The sequence below is a fragment of the Perca fluviatilis genome, chromosome 7 (genome assembly GCF_010015445.1).
Source record: "Perca fluviatilis chromosome 7, GENO_Pfluv_1.0, whole genome shotgun sequence".
Taxonomy (NCBI): Eukaryota; Metazoa; Chordata; class Actinopteri; order Perciformes; family Percidae; genus Perca; species Perca fluviatilis.
In genome coordinates, this window is record NC_053118.1 from 23,302,892 (window position 1) to 23,324,298 (window position 21,407).

The 21,407-nt window shown below is 41.0% G+C and overlaps 1 protein-coding gene across 5 annotated transcripts; it reads left to right on the top strand.

The window, feature by feature from the left end:
* Window positions 1–1,420: 1,420 nt before the first annotated feature.
* On the top strand, window positions 1,421–19,870 carry cacng8b (calcium channel, voltage-dependent, gamma subunit 8b). Of its 5 annotated transcripts, none has more exons than XM_039806973.1 (7): window positions 1,421–1,767; window positions 8,681–8,717; window positions 10,407–10,693; window positions 11,521–11,745; window positions 15,590–15,673; window positions 16,862–17,002; window positions 17,315–19,870. In XM_039806973.1, exons 4-7 carry the CDS (start codon window positions 11,523–11,525, stop codon window positions 18,109–18,111), a joined length of 1,245 nt encoding a protein of 414 aa, XP_039662907.1. In that variant the 5' UTR covers window positions 1,421–1,767; window positions 8,681–8,717; window positions 10,407–10,693; window positions 11,521–11,522; the 3' UTR covers window positions 18,112–19,870. The 5 variants fall into 5 exon arrangements, with proteins under 5 accessions (XP_039662907.1, XP_039662910.1, XP_039662906.1 ...); XM_039806976.1 differs by having other exon boundaries at window positions 10,410–10,693; XM_039806972.1 differs by lacking the exon at window positions 8,681–8,717.
* The last annotated feature ends 1,537 nt before the right edge of the window (window positions 19,871–21,407 follow it).

A 21,407-nucleotide genomic window follows, 5' to 3' on the forward strand; every position in this document is an offset into this window, starting at 1 on the left:
TGTGTGTGTGTGTGTGTGTGTGTGTGTGTGTGTGTGTGTGTGTGTGTGTGTGTGTGTGTGTGTGTGTGTGTGTGTGTGAGAGCATCTCTCCTGATGAATGAAGGTTGACTGCTGGGGTAAACAATTGAGAAATTGTTGTGACATTATGTGGCTACCTTTTTTGTAATAATGTGCTTTTTTACTGTGTGTGTGTGTGTGTGTGTGTGTGTGTGTGTGTGTGTGTGTGTGTGTGTGTGTGTGTGTGTGTGTGTGTGTGTGTGTGTGTGTGTGTGTGTTTGCTTTTTTTTTTCCGTGTATGTGTGTGTTTGACCCTATGTGTGCGGCACTGTGGGTTGAGTGGATCTCTCTTTTCACCATTACCATCACTGCATGAAAGACCTGTCACTCTGTATTAGCTCTCTTCAGCTCTCTCTCTCTCTCTCTCTCTCTCTCTCTCTATTTGTGTGTGTGTGTGTGTGTGTGTGTGTGTGTGTGTGTGTGTGTGTGTGTGTGTGTGTGTGTGTGTGTGTGTGTGTGTGTGTGTGAGAGAGAGAGAGAGAGAGAGAGAGAGAGAGAGAGAGAGAGAGAGAGATATGAACTGGGCAGAAAAAGCCATTTTAAAGCTATTGAAGGTCATTGTCCGCTCAGGTTTGTGCTTCCTAACTGCTGTGTGCGACCAGCAGCTTCCGCCTCTGGCTCCATGTTTATAGATCTGTGCATGACATAATTGAGTTTATATTACAAACAGCAGATCCTTCATCGCTAAAGACTAAATAATTATGGCAATGATAGTCAATCATCACAATTATTATCTGTCCACACTGAGACACATATTGACCTGTAGATATTTGACTCCATAATTTAACATCTTCTCTCTCTCTCTCTCTCTCTCTCTCTCTCTCTCTCTCTCTCACTCTCTCTCTCTCTCTCTCTGCAGAGCTGCGCTCGTGCTGCATTTCCCAGAACTACCAGCGCGGCCCCCATCATTATCATCATCATCACCACCACAGAGGGAAAAGTGTCCCAGCTGGCGCTCCATCGAGTCGCTCTCCAGCAAAAAATATATATCGACATCAATAACGCACACAGACGCACGCACACATACGTATGTAACCTGGTCATGGCTAGTAGGCTACTTACAAACGCACAGCCCTGCGCGCGCGGTACACGCTCCAATAAGCACATCCAGACCAATTCCTTCAATATGAGAGAGAAGAGAGAGAGAGAGAGGGAGGGGAGATGAGGGGGGTTAAACCTTCGCCGTGATCTTGTAGCGCAACATATTGTGGTAGATTTCATCTTGTGTCGATTCTGACATTATCCGTCATTCACATCATTGAGGAGTTTTGGTGGGATGCGACAAGTTGCTCGCGTCGGGCTCGGTGTGGGAGAAAAAGACAGAGGAGCAGACAGGCGAGCGCTCGTTCAACCGGAGGGGAGGGGGGTGGGGGGGGGGAGACGCATTCTCCCCGAGTACAAACAAGCAGCGGCCACATCCACTGTAGACAAATCCGTGTTCAGTGACGTGTTTTGTATTAGCCTTTTTTATGCACGTTCAACCCTTTTCCATCACTGGCTGATTTAAATTTAATCAGGAACCCAGTCCCTCGCGTGCTTCCTATTTTCATCAAGTCTAATCATCCCCTTTGTATTTATTTATTTTTTTGCCTCGATAGACCCGTTATTCAACCCATCCACCGTCCACCCCCTATCTTCTTTTTTCCCTCCATCTCCTTCTCTTCAGGAGTGCGACGCGCTGCGAATATCTGAAATAAAAAAAGCCTGCAGGTAAGACCTCTACAAGCTTCTTTTGATGATAATAATTACACTGTATCACTGTTGTTTTTACTTTGCAGTTAATGGATCACAGCTCATTCAGTGTAATTTGCACGCCACATTGATTTGTTTCACGTTGCCTTCAACTTAGCCCACTACTGACAGTGGAATTTACAGGAAAAAAAATTATGAAAATAATTCTCAGACTTCTGCCACTTCTCTTATTAAATGCTGAATTATATTTCCCCACCAATTTCTGCGGGCCTATAATTAGCGACGGCAACGTCTATTATGCAAATTAAACCCTTATAATAGCTCGTTTCAAGCCCTCCCTGCATCCTCACCGCAGGTGTGGAGACTAAAATATCTGTTGTAGCCTATGTGCTGAAATGGTCGCACAATCAGGAGTGATTTCTGTGGATGTGTGTCTTATTGTGTGATTTGTGTCCCATACTGAGTTTTCTCTGTACCGGCCGCGTGATGCTAGGCGTCCATTTTCCACCGTGTAGCCTATGCAGGCAGGGTGATGTGTGTAGCTTACTCTGTTAATGAATGCACCGCAGTCCGCATCACTATACTTGAGCTTTGCACGCTTTCAGCTCCGTAGCTCCGAGCTTGTATGTGTCTAATCAGTGGTCTTCGCAGCTTCTGCCGCTCTGCTGCTGGACTCCTCACAGTGCAGGGCCAACATCTTAGCTTCGTGTTGGACCTGGGCCACATCATGTTATCTGATGCGTTACGAGATTAATTTTCATTTTAGCCCACTGTCTCCTCTCGCTGGTCAACCTGTGCTCTGTGTTCTGACAGATCCAGAGATAAAGGGCAACAAACATCTGGCACAATATCAACCATTCATATGTTTCATCACAGCTCAGATCACATCTGGGCTGAAATGTCTTCTGAATTGGAGATGGTATAGGAGTGTGCACTGCAGCATTCAGGAGTCACAAACAAGGTAGTGAGGTATACTTGTCTTCACTGGGGCTGCAGCCCATGACAGGTACAACTCTGAATGATTGTCATCATCTGATGTGAAATAACGAAATGTGGTCGCTTGCAGTTACAGCACAAGCTTTTGATTTAGGTGCTGCATCTCTTGAGCATGGGGACTGGCCTTTCCTTTTTACAGCAGTGTCCATCAGAAGCACCTGCTCCTTTACGGCTGTAGCCTAATGCAGATCCAACTTGTGTAGCTCTCACTTGATGTGGGCAGTGTCACGGGGATAAAGTTGAACTTTTGATATTTACATCACTTACCCCTAAAGTGCTGGTGTCAATATGTGGGTGGTGATCAATACTTAAAAAGTAGTTTTTGTGTATTTCATTATAATTAGATGCAATTTGTAAATAGATAATTGTAAATGGGAAACTTAATTGCACAATTAATTAATCTCCATTCTGTACAACTCAGAAGACGCATCATATAACATGGAGTTCATATAAATAATTTAAACTCTAGTTTTCAAGATCACTGGAGGATTATGACTTTTCATAACAGTATAAATTCTAAGTTTATGCGTACACATTGTTGCTCCTTAAAGGGCATGTTCAGCTAACTTATGTGCAGCAATACATCAATTATGCTCCAAACAGTGACAAGAAACTGTCATTTTTTGCGTCATAGTGCTGCTGTTGAGTGCCTGCCTCTCCATCAATGATCAGCGAATCTTTTTTACTGAGCGATGGATGGTCCCGCCATCCGTTGGTCTGGTCACGCCTCCTCAGCCCCTTCGCCTCCCACGTGGTAAACACTGTCTGTACTATGTGTGGTATGTGTTTGTGGCCTTGATGATTGTCTCTGTAGATTTTTGGATAACTTTCAAAACCCCTCAGCCGCCTCTAGGATCTGCTGTTTACGATGTAAGGTGACTCATTGCAGTCAATACCGGTGCATAGCCCACGCAGGCTCTACTTGTTTTTTAGCGCCGGCCAAATCATAATCATCTAATGCACTAGCGGCCCCGAACAATCGGAAAGGATGTCTTTAACTTCTGAATGTTTCCGCTTGCTTTGCCTCGCTATTCCTCTCTTCTTTCATAGCTGGTTGGCCGTTAGCCGTTCATCTCCTTCTTACTCTCTGTTTTTTATCTCTCTGAGGAGAAACAATTCTGCAATGATCATCACATCTGTCATGTAGCCATATTGTTCAGAGGATCAATGCCTTTGCTGCAATTTTTCTTGATGGTCTACAATGTTCCTTCCTCTCTTCAGGGAGCTCAGGAGGAAACCCTGCTTTGTACAAGAGGAACAAACTCAGATACCTCAATTTAAATATAATCTCAGGGTCTCATAACCGGTCTAATGATCAAAACACAACTGTTCAATCACATAAACGTGTAACTTGTAATCTTTGCACCAATGTCAGTAAAACAAACTCCTGCATATTTACTGTACTTGGTAAGTTAAGTAAATCTGAACCTATGATTGTACTTGGTGTGCAAAGGAATGCAAATTCAACACAGGCTTCTTGTATTTGCTGATTCAGTACACAACATTGCTTATAATTCCAGTGAGCAAAGGCTTTTATCCGAAGCTTTCTAATTGACTCCTGTCTCAATGGCTGTGACCCATGCATCAATTAACCTCCAGCTTTGGTGATTTTAAGTGATTCACTGAAGTTAGAGCAGCCTCTGAGAGCAGGGTTGAAAGAGCCTGTGATTGAACTGTATCGTGTCAGTGATTTATTGTAGGCAACCTGCCTGTGCAGTGGCATGCAGTGTAAACAGACAGCAGACACAGTGTTAGCATGTCTGACAGCCGAGCATGCTCACTGCACTGGAGATACACAACATGGGACCTGTGACCAAAGCATCTTCGTTCATTGCAACAGGCTGCAGGTGTGTGTATACACTGTATATATAGTATTTTTTTTAAATAAGTTCGTCAGACATCTTCATCAGCATTTATATACAATTTCAAGGATGCCAAATAAAGTATAGTTCTTTCTGTAGCACTCTAATATTTATATAATGAATAAATGTCATACCTGTAAATACCTGAAAACATTGCTCGATTAATCAGTTAGTTGACTGGCAGAAAGTTAATTTAATAATTTTGATTAAAATAACGTCCACTTACTAGTTTTTTTCTGGAGCTTTTCCTCAGCAGAAGGAGCTTGCTCAGATGTCATTTGTTATCAACTCTATTTACTAATGAAGACCATGAGATGGGAATGAAATCCATTGTAAAAGCTAGTAAGTGGACCTTGATTGCTAAATAATAAGCTTGAGCCTGGAGTCAATTAGCTTAGCTTAGCATAACGACTGGAAAGGGTGGGAAACAGCTAGCCAAGTTCCTCGTAAAGGTAATAAAACATACCTAATTAACGCGTTATCTTCTTAACACATTTTCTCATCTTTTCTCATAAAGAAAGCAAGTTTGTGTATTTCCTCAAAATATGAAAATATGTTTTGCGTTTGTTTGTTTTGGTTGTTGTTCACACCAACATTCATTCATTCATATTATTCAATCATTTGTTAAAAAATGCCTTTTTCCATTATTAGAATTAGCTGTTTTCTCAGTTTTATATCATGTTTGGGTTTTGGACCGTTAGAAGCAATTTTGAGGTGCATCTTTGGCTCAGTTAAATTATGATGGATATTTTTCTAAATTTTATGACATCTTACAGACTAAATTAATCATTAATGAAAACAATCATTATTTTAAAGCCCTGCTGTCTGTATTAAGGGCTACTGTCTTTTTTGAGTAGCTTTGATATCTGCAAATATTCAGTTATTTTACTGATTCATTTCTTTCACCTCTGCGACACTTATATGGAGGGATAATACATTAACACACTAATTTATATGGAGGGATAATAAGTTAACACGCTTCTTTCTGTATAAAAACCATGAATTTAAAGAGCCATCTTTAGCTAGATCTGCTGTCACTTTACTCAGTGAACAGGGACGTATTTATGCATATGCATGGTTGCACGTGCACATGTGTTTAAGCATATGTTCATGGGTTCATGAGCGTCAGGTCATCCAGAGACACTTTATTTTGGGAGCCTCTTAGACCAAGGTGTTACTGTCACTGCCTCCTCAGGCTGTTCTGCTCAGACAGGCAGAGACTTGGTCACATGCAGTCTGAGGATCTTGGTGGACCTTACACATGGGCTGAATGGCAATTCTGCTACACTTTGAAGTGCTTTTTAAAGATGACCTATTTTATGATTTTATTGTCATAATTTTGACAGTTGTGGGGGTTGAGGCTGCATATGTGCTTACATGCCAAGGGTTTGATTGCATGTTGATCTTTTTCTGTGCACCTGTGCGTGTATGTCACGCTGGCATGCATATGTGTGTGTGTGTGTGTGTGTGTGTGTGTGTGTGTGTGTGTGTGTGTGTGTGTGTGTGTGTGTGTGTGTGTGTGTGTGTGTGTGTGTGTGTGTGTGTGTGTGTGTGTGTGTGTGTGTGTGTTAGCCAGCTGTGGGATCTCAGCAATGAGCTCAGGTGTGTAGCTTTTTCTCATGATTAAGGAGAGAGCTACCAAGTGTGCCTGCTCTGAATGTTTAGGCATGTTTGCATCAAGCACTCAGAATAGAATACACTGCATTTATTTTTAGATCTGTCATCATAAGTAGGCCTAGTGCATTTTTTCTCTCTTGGTCAAGCAATCAGTACTAGCTTATGTCATTTTCACTAACTACATCCCTGATTTCGGTTATATTTCCTCTCCTGGACATGCAACAGTGAATGTAGTGTGACTCGCTTTTGAATCGGTGTTGTTTGTCTACACTGAAAACACTCTTACATGCCCACAAAGGATCATTGCTTTTCACATGTGAGGAAAAACGTATTACAGATGTCATCATTTATTCAACAAGCAGTTTGGTAGTTGATTTATGCAATGAATAGCTAATGGAGCAGCTGCTACAAAATTCAAATCTCCTGTGTGATTTATGGCTGCATTATTAGAGCCACAACTCATTGGGTGTGCTTATATTTTATACAACGTATTCTGTCATGCTGGAAATGAGTCACGCAGGTAGATCTGATTACATCAAGTTTTCTGACAAGTGAGGGCCTGGTCACATAATGGTCCTTGTAGCAGCTAGCTCCCAAAGCTAAGCCCTTGGCCTTTGTTGTTCATCCTGCTGCAGCTAATTGCCCTTTGGCTAGCCCTGAGCCCGGAGTGTTGCAAACATGCATATAAAACCATCACTGTACATCAGCTCTGGGAAGCTCAGAATTATGGAAAAGGAAAACATGTATTTTTAAATCCACACCCATATTCTAAATCTGGAATTACCCTAAACTTTTCACTAGTCAGCCGAATCTGTTGCCTTTGGGGACTGTACAAAACTTCTTTAAGGTGTTGAGGGGAGCTGAAACTTATGTTTCACTTTGTAATAAATACTCATGATGGATAGTTTTAACATGGCGCCTCATAACCCACAAAGCAACTTAACTGCTGACTGTTTGGTCTGAGATCCGAGTGTTATGCTAGTAGCTGCTAATGTAGCCTCGGGCAGCTAGCTTCAAGTAGAGATGAGGAGCACCATTTACCCCAATTCAAACCTTAATATTTTTAAGCAACTTTTAATGTGTGCCACCAATGTTTACATTTATAAAACCCTGATACCGAGACAGAACAGTTGTCCTCTGCATATGGTGCACCTTCTGTATAAGGCCTCTTTGATGTAACCATTACCTATATTTGCAAAAGAAGGCTGAAATAAAGTATGGATTTAAGACAAGAAAAAAAAGCTATTTTATCTTGATTAAGAAAAATACCCTTCCCCTTTTTATGACCTCCTCTCCCCCCCCCCTAATCATTTTGTACAGTCCCTTGATCTAACCCATTTAGTTTAACTCTCACTTTTTCTTTTTTCTTGCCCTCTTGTTCTTTCACGCTCATTTGGTCTCACTCCCCTCGTTCCCCCCTTTCTTAATTATTGATGGAAAATAGAAATTACAGATAATTAAATGACAATTATGATCTCCTACACAGGGGAGTTTTCGCTAAGGGGAATAACTTAGTAGGTTACTGTTAAGGTCATTCATTAAATACTGGAGTCAAAGACCACACACACACACACACACACACACACACACAGTAGATACTGCATTTTTAGGCCTTGCAGATAGTGTAATCCTTTCTGGTATATTCCTCAGGGAGAGGCAGTATGTTGACAGGGTTGGAAGGTCATATTACATACAGAGAGACACACACACAAGCAACATAAACATTCACTTGTTTGCTTGCAAATATGAACCCACAATGTATAAATAAGCCACACTGTGTGGTAGTGTCATTTGACAGTTTACATAATAAGGTGCCTGAATGCCGAGATACGAGGCTAACTGTCTAACTATCTAAAGAGATAAGGGGAACATTACTGGGATTCAATAAGATTGGACGAGACCCATCCTCAGATGCACTGGAGAGGAAATGTGCACACATATAAAAAAAAGGCACACAACACACACCATCTCTCCTTCTGTCTCTGAGGCAGCTCTGTTTTGGGTCTCACAATGCAAACAGGATGTAACCTATTTTGATCACGGTGCCATATTGCATCATCAAATATTAAAAGACTTGACTGCACTGCATTATGTCTTCTAAATAATGTTTGTTTAATAATACGGGCTGCTATCGTATCCTCATATTTTTTCAAGAAAAGACGCAGACGGAGCGGTCATTCTTTCCTCAGTAATGTATGTATGTGTGTGTGGGGGGGCGGGGGGAGAGCATCTGTGTCATTGATAGAGCATTAGTACACTGTTCTGTCTCTGTGTCTGTCTGGGTTTCTCAGTCAACACTCATGCTAGTGATTTGAAATATTCCTCCTCATTTCTGACTTTTTCCCATCTCTTTTCTTTCTCTTCTCTGCCCTCTCTCTGCTTTGCTCTCCCTGCCTCTTTCTCCCTCTATCTTTGCCTGCCCCTCTTTCCCCCCCCCTCACTCTATGCTGATCCAGACTTTGGAATTCAATGTTGCTATGGTAACAATGTCAGGTTGGTCCTCTCTGCCTCCCCCTCTTGCTCCTCTTATTCAGGCTAGATGCAGTACAACTCGCTCTGGAGTCATTCTGTCTTTAGCCTGTAACACTGTCACTTATAATTACTCTAATCTCTATTAACATCATTTCAATATGCTTCTAAAACATTAAAAGAAAGCCTCTGTAGTGTAGAATGTAGATTTGATGGGTTGATTAATCAATCAACAGAAAATGAATCTGCAACAAGAGTCTACAACCCTGCTAGCAGCTCAGTGAGGCTCTAGGTACAGTGGCGCTTTGAGCTACGTAAATGCTAATATAAGCATGCTAACATGATCACAATAATAATGCTAACACTCTAACATTCTTCTCCCTAATGCTAACATAGCACAAAAGGTCATTAGGTTTGCAGATGTGTGGTCATAAATCAAAGTATTGGACAAATTATAATTTCGACCTGATGATGGTGCTTGATGAAAAGTCAGGGGATCACCAAAGTGATTACAGTTCATCCTGAGGAGGATATAAATGTGTGGAGCAAATTTCATGGCAATCCATCCAGTAGTTATTACAATATTTCACTAAAAGCCAATCATGTCAAGGTAATGGTAGCACTAGAGGGAAAGTTAGAGGACCACCAAAGTCACTATGATTAACTTCTGAAGATCATGAATGTCTACACAAAAGTTCTTGGCAATCTATCCAATAGGTGTTGATATTTCAGTCTGACAGACTGACACTGAGTCATGCTGCTAGAATGGCAAAAAATTAAAAATAATAAAAACTCCACAAATCCCCCAGTTCCAGATTCTCAATTGTAGGGATTCACTGCTTTATTTTGTCTTCATCTTCTAGATATTAAATTAAAAACGATACGATTGTGAGGTTTTGAACAAAAGTGGAAAGGGGCAGTATTCACTATTTTCTGACATTTTATAGATCAAACGATTAGTTGATTAATAGTGAAAATTCATTTAACCTTTATTTACACAGGGTGGTCCAGTGAGAGCAGTTCAGTCTCTTTTGCATGGGCGCCCTTGCAAACAAGACAACAAAAGCAAATGCAAAAATCCAACATTTAGACAAACATGAAAAATGTACTAGGGCTACAACTAACAACCATTATCAATTAATCTTCAGATTATTTTCTCGATTAATCATTTGGTCTATAAAATTTTGAAAAATGTCAATTACAATTTCCTAAAAACCGAGGTGACATCTCCAAACTGCTTGTTTTTTAAATTGACAGTTCAAAACTCAAAGATTTCTAATTTATTATCACAAAAGCCAAAGAAAAGCAGTAAATCCCAACAACTGAGATACTGGAACTATGTTCCAATGTTTGGTACTTTTGCTTGATAAATTACTTAATTAATCAATTATAAAAATAGTTGCTAGGCATTTTTTCTGCCATTCAACCAATTGATTAATTTACTCATTGTTTCAGCTCTAAAACTTACAAAATTGCAGCAAAAAAAGGATGAGGATAAAATCGACAAAGGCGGGAATCAAATCAGCATTAAACATGTTTTTTTCAACATGGCTATTGCAGCTCTGATTGAATGATTATACTTCTAATGACTATTTAAACTCTTTGTAATACACATATTGAACATGTTCTTTTCATCTTTAAATGCATGACCTACATAATACTACTACAAATACTAATAAAATCCTCCTGTCTTTTGCCTTATTTTCTGTGCAGCAGCAGAGCAGTGACCATGGTGCAAGTTTTCTGCTAACAGAGGACGGACGGATAGCGGGACAACCGTCCAAGCCACAACCTCCAACAGCAACATCTTTGAGAAAGAAAGAAAGAGAGAGAGAGCAAGTGAAAGAGGGCAAAAGAGAGAGAACGAGTGCACGAAGGAGAGAGGGAGCGGGTGAAAACAGTCGATGGATGCTGTCCGGATTGAGGGGACAGCACGTTCTTCACTGACGAGGAAAAGAAAGATTTCAAAATTGAGTCGAAGGATAGAAACTCGCCGTCAGGTAAATCTTCTTGACTGGTTGAGACTTTACTTTAGTCTTTTATAATGCCTGTCAGAATCTGTATTATCAGGCTGAAATGGAAACGCTTTATTTAATTATAGGCCACTGAGGCAACTTTATTGCATCTCACACATGCAGGTGTGCATCTGACGAGCTGTATGATGCTATTTGTGTGAGAGCATACATGCCTGTGTTTATGTAAAGGGTGCACCCACATTCCCTTCCTAATAATGACTGTAACAGGTACAAGGTGATCTCATGTTAGATCTGCTGTGTGTGTGTGTGTGTGTGTGTGTGTGTGTGTGTGTGTGTGTGTGTGTGTGTGTGTGTGTGTGTGTGTGTGTGTGTGTGTGTGTGTGTGTGTGTGTGTGTGTGTGCGTGTGTGTGCGTGTGTGTGTGTGGGTTTGTGTAGTCATCTCCAGTCCTGCTGATTCTGAGGAGGGAAATGGTGTCAGGGTCATGAATATGGAGCACATTGAGATTGGGAGGGTGTGATCTGTTGTGTTTCACATCAATTCTGTCTTGTTAAGCGGAGTCAGCAGAGTCATCAAACTCTCCTCCAAGGACACATCATACAGCCACTTATGCACCTCCCACATCCGCCTCCTCCTCGCTCTTGCCTTTTCTTATCGCCTCCCTCTCTGCCTCCCACCGGTGCCCCTCTTGCCCATCATCATCTCACCTGAATCGTCTTTCTCAATAAACTGCACTTTGTGTATGATTGTAAACACATGTCTGCTTAGTTATTCCATTCTTTCTTGTTCTCTAACTTATCCGTCCCTTTCCTCTTCTCCCTCCCTTCCTCCTCCTATACTTTCTCTCTGAAGGCATGGTGTGTGAGAAGGGGATCCAGATCCTTCTCACCACCGTGGGGGCATTCGCTGCCTTCGGCCTGATGACGGTGGCAATAGGGACGGACTACTGGCTGTACTCCCGTGCCCTCATCTGCAACAGCACAGCCAATGTTACCCAGGATGACCCCCATAACAAGGACAAGAAGGATCCAGGGGCGCTCACCCACTCTGGACTGTGGAGGATATGCTGCCTGGAAGGTAAAGAAGAAGTTGTGGGAGACATTTTGGGTCATGGGGTGGGATTTGGACTAAAGGGGATGTGTGTTGGAACAAAGTTGTTTGGGTTGAGGCTGTTGATTTCAGTAAAAAGGGTGCAGAGAAAGATGATGGAAGCGCAGTGCTGGTTATTTTCTAGCCATTTAGCATTTAACAGAGATCCAAATGAAGTCTAGACCTTCTTGCTTCCAGGATTTGTAGGGACCTGAGGGTGAGTAGGAATAATAAAGCAGAGTCAACTGAAGATTGAGAAATGCGCTTATTTGCTTCCCTTCTGACAGTTAGATGAGAAGATTGATATCATAAATATGAAGCTAAAGCCAGCAGCCAGTTAGCATAGCTTAGCATAAAGATTTGAAACAGGAGGAAACAGCTATCTTGGCTCTGTCTAAAGGTAACAAAATCCACCTATCGGCACCACAAAGCTCACTAATCAACACGTTATATCTTGTTTGTTTAATTTGTACAAAAACTGAAGCTTAAAAACGATCATTCGTAACATCCCAAATTGTCAGAGGCGTGTTTCCAGTTTTGGTGCTGAGCTAAGCTAACTGCCTTCTAGATATAGCTTCATATTTACACTACAGATACATTTGGTATACAGTTTTATCAATCTTCTCTTCTAACTCTCTAGTGAAAGTGTATTTCCCAAAATGTTGAACTATTCCTTTAAATGTTCTTTCTACTCTTTATTTCCCTAAATCAGTTAAGAGGGGATGGGTGACTACCCATTTTTCCTGCAGAATAATTCAGATTGCGCACACATTATTTTCTGTATATAGACTTTGTTGTAATTACAAACTCTTGTCTTTCTGCCTCCACTGTGTTTTGACTATTAAAACCAAAATCGAGTAGGTGCCACTGGACACTGGAGGTAGTGATGAATCCAACTGAACTGAACTCATTACATTGGAATGAAAATGTCTGTGCTATGTCAAAGCTTTTAAGTGGAAACATATTTTCACTCACCATGTGTTGCAAAGCGGGATCAGTTTGTTTAGCAGTGTCCGCCTTTCACTTGACCTTTGGACACTTTGTTTAGGAAGCTGCAGCATTGCTGTAATATCAGTAATCATTATTAGCATCAACATATACACATTCTTCTCATACGTTTAGACCGTACCTAGTCACAAGAAGACACGTTTGCATAATTGCAGTATAATTACATGATACTGAAGCACAACCCTCACTCTAAATAATCCATAAATCTTGTGTTTAAATCAGGCTGCAGTAATTTAATTCAAGTGCTAAAACAAAAGGCCCAAGTGGCAGAAGCTACAGAAACTGGCAGTAGCCATCTCTCAATCTTCAGCTTGTCACTGCAACACAAGCTGCTAATTTATTATACATTACACTGCCTGGCTGACACTCAACAGTAATGGCTGGGATGGAGTTAACATTGAAGCAGCTACAACCGGGGTAGTGGGAGTTAGCGATCTGCGCCTTTGCTACAGACTTCTGTCTTCAGGAAAACCTCTTGGCTCTCCCAATAAAGCATCCTCGGCCCATCCTGGGCTTGGTCATTGTACAAAGCTAATTTGTCCTCATCTCTAAGCTTCCTGATAGCAAAGCAGCCAATTAGAGATAAGCTCTAGCCCTTGCAGCACTGCTGCAGTGCACCCCCTCCCACTCCCTCCTTTGCCTCACTCTTTCAGTTTCTCCACTTGCTATCCCTCTGTCTTACTCCCCCAAACATTACATTTAATCTTTCACTGGTTACCCCTACTTGTAGTCTTTTCTCTCACATTGTGGTGCAAAAAAGCTGACAGTGTCTTGGCATGGCTTAGAGGTCAAGTATCCTTGATGTCTGTGAGTATTCAGCCAAGATAGATGCTCAGTAGTCGTGCAGTGATGCAGTGAGGTGTAGCTGGAGTGGAAATGCCGGACATGCTAGCTCTTAAAGATTTATGCCTGTGGGTTGGTGGAACATTATGCTGTGGAAAGAGATGTGTCCTGTCCTCTCCAGCTTTTTTGCAAGTTTACTGAAGGTGGGGTTGGACTGAATTACCTTTAAATCATTATTTTATTTTATTTGTAGGATTCTTTTTTTTCATTTAGCACACATATAACTTAGCCCCACAGCTGTGTCAGATGAACTCAGGTACCCCTTCAGGTTATAAATGTGTTCATTGAACTGATTATTAACTGGATGTTATTTAATACAAATCAATATATAACAGCGGATATTGTTATAATTCACTTTTTATATAACTGAACTCTTAATGTTGAGCTCAGTTTGGTTAAGTTCCAATTTTTACTACTTTCAACTATCAATTTTAACAATGTATCAAATTAGTTTTAGCTTTCTATTCAACTATTTATCTATTTTTATTCTATCCAACTATTTTAATTGCATTTTCCCATTACTACATTCCTGGTATTACATTGTAGCTGACAGTTTTTACTTTTCTGCTCACATGCTAACTGTTCATGTTTTAAAACTGGCTCAATATGTAATTTCTTTTCTCTTGTTTTGTTTCTTTTTATTAAGTCTTAATTTAGTTTTTGTTTTCAAATTAGTTGAGCCATTCAAAAACTACCCCCTGGTAACGGTAAAAGTACCCTTTGGGGTACAGGTGCCCCTTAACTGATATAGCACATAAAGATAAGATAAGATAAGATAAGATAAAATGGAGCTTAATTTATCACGAGGGAAATTGTTCTGCAGCAGTCGCAGTACTAAGTAGGAAAGAGTGCAAGTATATTGAGTGCAAATATTAAATATCAATAAGGTACAAATTCAAAATATACTAAAATATACCAAAAAAACAATTAAACAAAAAACAAAACAATTAAACAAAAATATAAACAGGTTAACAGAAGGGTCATATAAGAAGTGGCATATGTATGTATGTATGTACAATATTAAATCTGAAGTACAGGTAGTGTATATGGCTATACGGTTTGTCCACAGTTGTGTGTGCAGCACTGGAACCAGTATGAAATGTTATTGTCAGAAATGGGATTCAAACCCATGAATCCAGGGGAGCTTGCGACCTGAACGCAGCAACTTCTCTCAGCCATCCTGATTTATAGAGAAGTGAGGATAACACAGAACAAGCCAGCTAATAGCTTGTAGAGATGCGTTTAGTTGCAGTAAGTCATTCAGAGAATCAGTGATCAGTCCAACAGCAAACATGTGCTTTAAGGAGCTGAAGGAAATCTGCCAAAAATGCCAACTAATGTCTAAAAAAAATGAATGTATGACCACCACCTGAAACAGTCTGTTGAGGCTGTGTCTGAGAATGATTCACCGGCCCTGTGCGGCTCAACTGATGTACCTCCTCCGTTTCTTTACAGACCAACCTGTGGAAATATAAGAGCTGTGAGAAAGACCAGCTCACCCCACATGTGTCCGTCTCTCCCTACGTCTGTGTCTCTTCATTCCATCACTCCCATCCATCTTTCTCACAATCCATCCATCAGCAACAGTGGTGTGCTGTCATCATCGTGCGTGCTTCCAAAAATTTGTCTGTCTGTCTACATGCAAGACCCCGGCGGGTAGTTATCTATCTGCCTATGTGTGTCTACATACTTGTATTTGCGTGTGTGTGTGTATGTGTGTGCACTGTATATGTATGTGATGTTACTAACTTGCATTCAGAAGAACCTTTGTGATGGTCTCATCAGTATGTTGACGTTTATCACCCAGTGCATATGCTTGGATTCAAACAAGAGATTTTCCAATAAAGATATGACTATGTTCAGATGTCACTCAGTTTGTCCCTCAGGAGGGTATATGCTGTTCTCTTTTTTTAATATTACAATTGTGAGTTCCTGTCTTTTGTTATGTCTGGTCACCCCTGTTTCTTCTCTCACATCTCAGGAGTAAAGAGAGGATCGTGTTCTCAGATTAACCACTTCCCAGAAGATGCAGACTTTGACCATGATGGGGCAGAGTATGTCCTACGTAAGTCAATACCAGCATTACTAGGCATATATGATGAATGAATGAGAGAGAAGAGAGAGAAGGAAAATAAAGTGTACAATTACCTTCCATTACTTTTTTTACTTGGTGTTTTTATTGCGCATTCCTCAGAAGATTATCTATGCAAGAAATAAACGTGTCATTGTGTACAGAAAGTCAGGGGAGATGGGTTGCCCTAGTTTGTCCTCAGTGCCCTGCAGTGATGTCTCTCTGCTCCATGATATGCTACATGTGTGCCTGTGCATACAGAAAGAAAAGCTTGTGTTCTGTTTACAATGTTGCAGAGGCATTTTGCTGGCATTTAGGTGGCATTTTCTCTCCTGTGGCCTAGTTTTCCTAGATGAGAGAAGAGTGCTAATGTGTGTGTGTGTGTGTGTGTGTGTGTGTGTGTGTGTGTGTGTGTGTGTGTGTGTGTGTGTGTGTGTGTGTGTGTGTGTGTGTGTGTGTGTGTGTATGTGTGCTTGTGTGTGTGTGTGCGTGTGTGTGCGTGTGTGTGTGTGTGTCTGTGTTCAGACATTGCCAGACCTAATCGCAAATGCGAGTTAGTCTGGAACCTCCAATTTCCAAGAGGCGTTATCAACGGCCTTAGCCCAAAATACCTCTGGATGCAATTGGATGGACTAACAACCAGTCGAAGCACCGAAACATGTGTTGAGCACTGAGCGACGAACAAATGTAAACATACTACAGCGCGCAGAGATGATCTGTGATGGTATAGCATCAATGTCTGTAAATGAGTAAATGTTGCTGTTTTTGCCATCAGAATTTATCCCCGGCACAAGGGTGCGCGAGCCAAAAATTACGTCATCACATATTTGCATAAAGCGCGAAGGCCCTGCAACTTGTCAGTCATTGTCTGAAACCCACCCTATATGAGATAAAGTGTTTTTTATCTCAGTGTTTTATTTTATATGTATTTTTAAATTTTTTTATACTTATACTTTATACTTTTTAATGTGAACTAATATCTGTAGGAAATTTTTGGTTTTATAACTTATAATGCAGCTCTTTTATGTTGAATCAAGCGTGGATTTGATGTCATAAAATATATTATTATAACTGTAAGACAATTCAGATATTGTTGCAGAATTCCGATGTCATTCGACACATATTTGCATTCCACCTTCATTCTAGTTTTTGCTGTTCACCAGTATTCTCTCCTCTTTTTAGGGGTAGTCAGGGCTTCCAACATCTTCCCAATCCTCAGTGCCATCCTGCTTCTGATGGGAGGGGTTTGCATCGCTGCCAGTCGTTTCTATAAGAGCAAAAGGAACATCATCCTGGGGGCGGGAATTCTCTTTGTGGCTGCAGGTAACTTACATAAGAATACTGTATGTGTAGATATATGCGCTTATATGTGTGTGACTGCTTGTGTGAGTGGTGGTCCGGAGAATATTACTTGCCTGAACAGTTTCAATGCTTGGTCTGGAAGTGTCTAGTTGTGTTTAGACTATTCTGTCAGTTTAATAGAGCGTTTTACATTCAACTTTCATCTTGCCAGTTGTCTTCATTGAGAATGTCACAAATCATTATGTCAAACAAATGTGTTTATTAGTACAATAAGTTAGTCTGTCTGAGTTTATTTAGCTCTTTTGTAAACGCTGTATTTCTGTTCTCCCTTAGGTCTGAGTAACATAATTGGTGTGATTGTGTACATCTCGGCCGCACTGGGGGACATCTCTCCTAAGAAGGACGAGGATAAGAAGTGGCAGTACTCCTACGGTTGGTCCTTTTACTTCGGAGGTCTGTCCTTCATCATGGCCGAGATGGTGGGGGTGCTGGCTGTCAACATCTACATTGAGAAGAACAAGGAGCTGCGCTGCCGCTCGCGCACCGACATTTTCAAGAGCACCACGCACGCCATGCTCCGTCTGCCCAGCTACCGCTTCCGCCGCCGCTCCCGCTCTTCGTCCCGCTCCACTGACCCCTCCCGCTCCCGAGACCCCTCACCTGTAGGGGGGGGTGGGGGCAAAAACTTTGGTCTGCCCCCCTCTGCGCTGCTTTCCCAGGGCCCCATCTCAGTATCCACTTTACCAAATCCCCACTCTCGCTCCCACACAACCCTGGCTGGAGGCGACATCTCTCTCTACACGTTGTCCCGTGACCCCAAACTGGGGGGTTTGCCGCCCATGTATGGAACGGTGGACAGGGCCACGCTCTACCAGCTCCACAACTGCTTCCCAAAGGATGGAGGGGGAGGGGGGGTGATGATGAGTGGTACACTTCCCTCGCTTAAGTCCCACAACCCTTCCAATTCTTCCAACTCCAACGCACCAATGCCCAACTCGGTGGGCTCCGGCCCTCCACCCTTCAACTCGTCCACAGTAGACAGGGAGCGAGGGATGGGGACTCTGGACAGGCTGAAGGGAGACAGGGAGAGCAACTCCAACACCCTCAATAGGAAGACAACGCCTGTGTAGAGAGAAAGGGGTGTGAGAGGGGGAAGCGAGAAGGAAGGGAGAGAAGGAAGATGGGTAGTAATGAAAGAGGGAAGATAGAGAGAAGCACTGTGTTTGTGTGGCTCAACAGGAAATAGATAGCAAGACAGGTGCAATGCTAAAGCTCTCCCTCCATGTTCACTGTTAGTTAGTCTGCTCAATCTCACTGAGAACAAAAAGAAGATTAGTAATAACAGAGTGATAATAACAACAACAATAAACTTTCACAATAAAACTATTTTGATATTTTAACGTGCTAGAAATGATTTATTTTGTTAATGATCAAACGCAATTAACCTTGGGCTATTATAAAAAGGTTTCACATATTTTTTGTGCAATATTACTGCTAATTAATCAGATCATCATTAATGTAAAATTGTTGTTGTGATTATTCTTAGCGTTATTACAGGCTAGCCAGATTTGCAAACACTATATAGTTTGGAATGAAAATTTCAATTTCCATGTTACTTTCACTCTAATTTTGGATCTCAACGACTTTTACTGTGAATTTCTTCCATGCAGAGCCACTGGGACTGTCAGTGATCTGTGTGTAACTGTGTCAAAGTGTCAAGCATGAGTGTGCACAATATGTGGGAGAATGAGGGCCTGTATTTTTTTAACCCCCATATTATATAAATTTCATTTATAACATGAAGTCAGATTTGAATACTGTAAATTGTCTTCCAATATTGATACTGAAATGCAACAATAATGTGAGTGATTGAGACAACTGACCAACTTCGTTGTTATTATAAGTCTGAGTTTTCTATGGGCCTCTGTTAGTCTAATTTCCATTCTAATCAGTGTTAACAGTAGTACTTGTAGCTATAGTCGTGTTGAAGATGTTTGTTCTTGGGCATTAACAGAAACCTCTGACTGGAGGAAGCAGAAAATAGAGATATAGAATAATACATTTGTACAGATTCAGGTAAAGTTTACTGCCTGAGCAGAAAAACAAAAAACCTAATCATTTTTTTCTATGAAGAGTCCCAAAGTGAGACATGCAACTCATACTTTTCAGTGGCAAAAAAAAAAAAGACAATATGTATATGTGGGTTGAGAGGGTTTAAAAAACACTATAGAGAAAACTTTTGAAAAGATACATGTACATTGTAATTTACGCATACATATATTTGTAAAGTCTATAGATTCGTTTTTCGGGACCACTGTTCAAACTGGGTATGCATTTTGGGCTGTTTTGTTCCCGGTGCCCTCCCTGGACTCTTGTTGGGTGGTTTCATCCGCCAACCCTGCGCCGCCATACCTGCTCCCCCTGCCAGATTTACCACAGAGACGACCCCTAACCTCCCCAAAGATTCTTTTCACTGTGCTTCCCTCATGACCGCTGACTCCTGAGTCTGAACTCTGACCTGATCTGTTTATGTTGATGAGAATGTAAACACATGTAAACAACCCCCACCCCACCTCTCTCTTCTGAACTGTCCCGAGTGACTGCAGATCCGGGTTGAAACCATGGACACACCGCTACATGATATAATGAAGAAGCAAAACAAAACAACCAGACGCTTCCAGATTCTATGCGTTTTCATTACTTTGATTTAATTTCAGAAAAAGAATAATGTGATAAAAACTGCACACAGATAGCATTTATGTGGGCAATATGAATAGTATGTAGTTGAGAATAGATATATCTAGACAAATGATTATGGTTTATCTAAATGTGTGATAAACTTAAACACTGTATTGCACGAAGTTTATAAAAAAAACAATAACAGACATATTCACAGAGTACTGTCTTTTGTTTCTTTTTTGCTAAGAAAGCAGAGTGGGGTCTCTTCTGAAGTAGTGAGCATATACCTGTGTTTTCCCTCAGGAGCATCTGTAGACAGTCTATAAGTATTCAGATCCTTTAGCCTACTTAAAGTGGCTAAAATCAATATATATATATTTTTTAATAACAATGTATCTAATGAAAATGTGAAAGGAGTCGCTCGTAGTGAAGAAGCTCCAGAGATCCCCGGAATCTGCAGCTCTGCTCGGATTTACGAAGCTTTACAGCGAGTTTCAGCTCATTGTTATTGTTTAGCTATCCGGTTCACTAAATTACTGTTCTGGTTCACTCTCACCATTCTCATGGCGTTGTTTCCATCCGCAGCAGGAAGCTGTTTTCAGCAAAAAAAACTCTAATATTCTACTGTACAATTAGCTGCCCAGAACCAAACAGCAGACAGACACAGTTAGCAGCTAGCTGGTGAACATAGTGGAGCATTTACAAACTAAAGAGCCAGCTATTTAACTCAGAAGTTGGTAGAGACCAAAAGCAGAGCTAAAAGAAGAGTGAATCTTGGACCTGAGGTTTTCAGAAATACAACTCCAAATAAATGATAATGTTGCTTCATAACAGCATAACTATCTCTTTGCTAACAAGTTCGCCATATCAAGTGGCCAACAAACCTCTTATTGCAGGTTTAAGTAAAAGTAACAATATCACACTTCAAAAATACTCCATTATTAGTGAAAGTCCTGCAATAAAAATGCAACCTAAAGTCCCTTTCCACTCAAAAAAATTTTTTTATTCATTGTTACTTCACTTGAATGGTTGATCTTCACTGTAGAGAATGATGTATGTGCAGAGTTTGATACTAGAAGTCTGTTTTTACATCTGCTGAAAGTTTCTCTGTCTACTCTATAAAAATGCATCATATGTTATAAACTGATCATTTGTTTTGTATGTAAAATCTTCAACTGAAAAGTACTTTGTTTACTTTCCATCACTGGGCTATAACACTGTTCTTCGTTAGGAAGCAAACACAGCTCTTATTATTTACTCAAGCTCAAGGTCTCTCCGCTAATCTTTGGTGTGCTGTGACCCTAAAAAGACTTCAACCTTCACTGTCAGACCTGAGGCTCATAATATTTGCAAATATATGGGTAGCGCCAGATGGGTGGTATTTGTCAAATAGAATAATGAGGAAAGCAACCAATAGTTAATTCAGTGTACTTTTCTATGACCACCCTACTTGAGCACATCATTTTTGTTCTGATGGACCCATCTGGTATCTCATGCATGTTTTCGAATAAACAATTATAAAGTACTGTGAAGGTCTGCTTTGACCCCTTCAGGCCCACTGGGCAGGTTTTGCTTAAACTCAGAGGGTTGATCACTGGTAGGGAGGAAAGTGGGAATACTTGCAGTGAGGATCAAGCTGTCCCTTCAGAGACAAGAGATGATACTTCAGATGCATTAGGGAAGAGGGAAGCAGTCTCACTTCCTTGACAAGGGGCTGAGGTTCCCAGCTGTGCTCCTGGACCCTGAG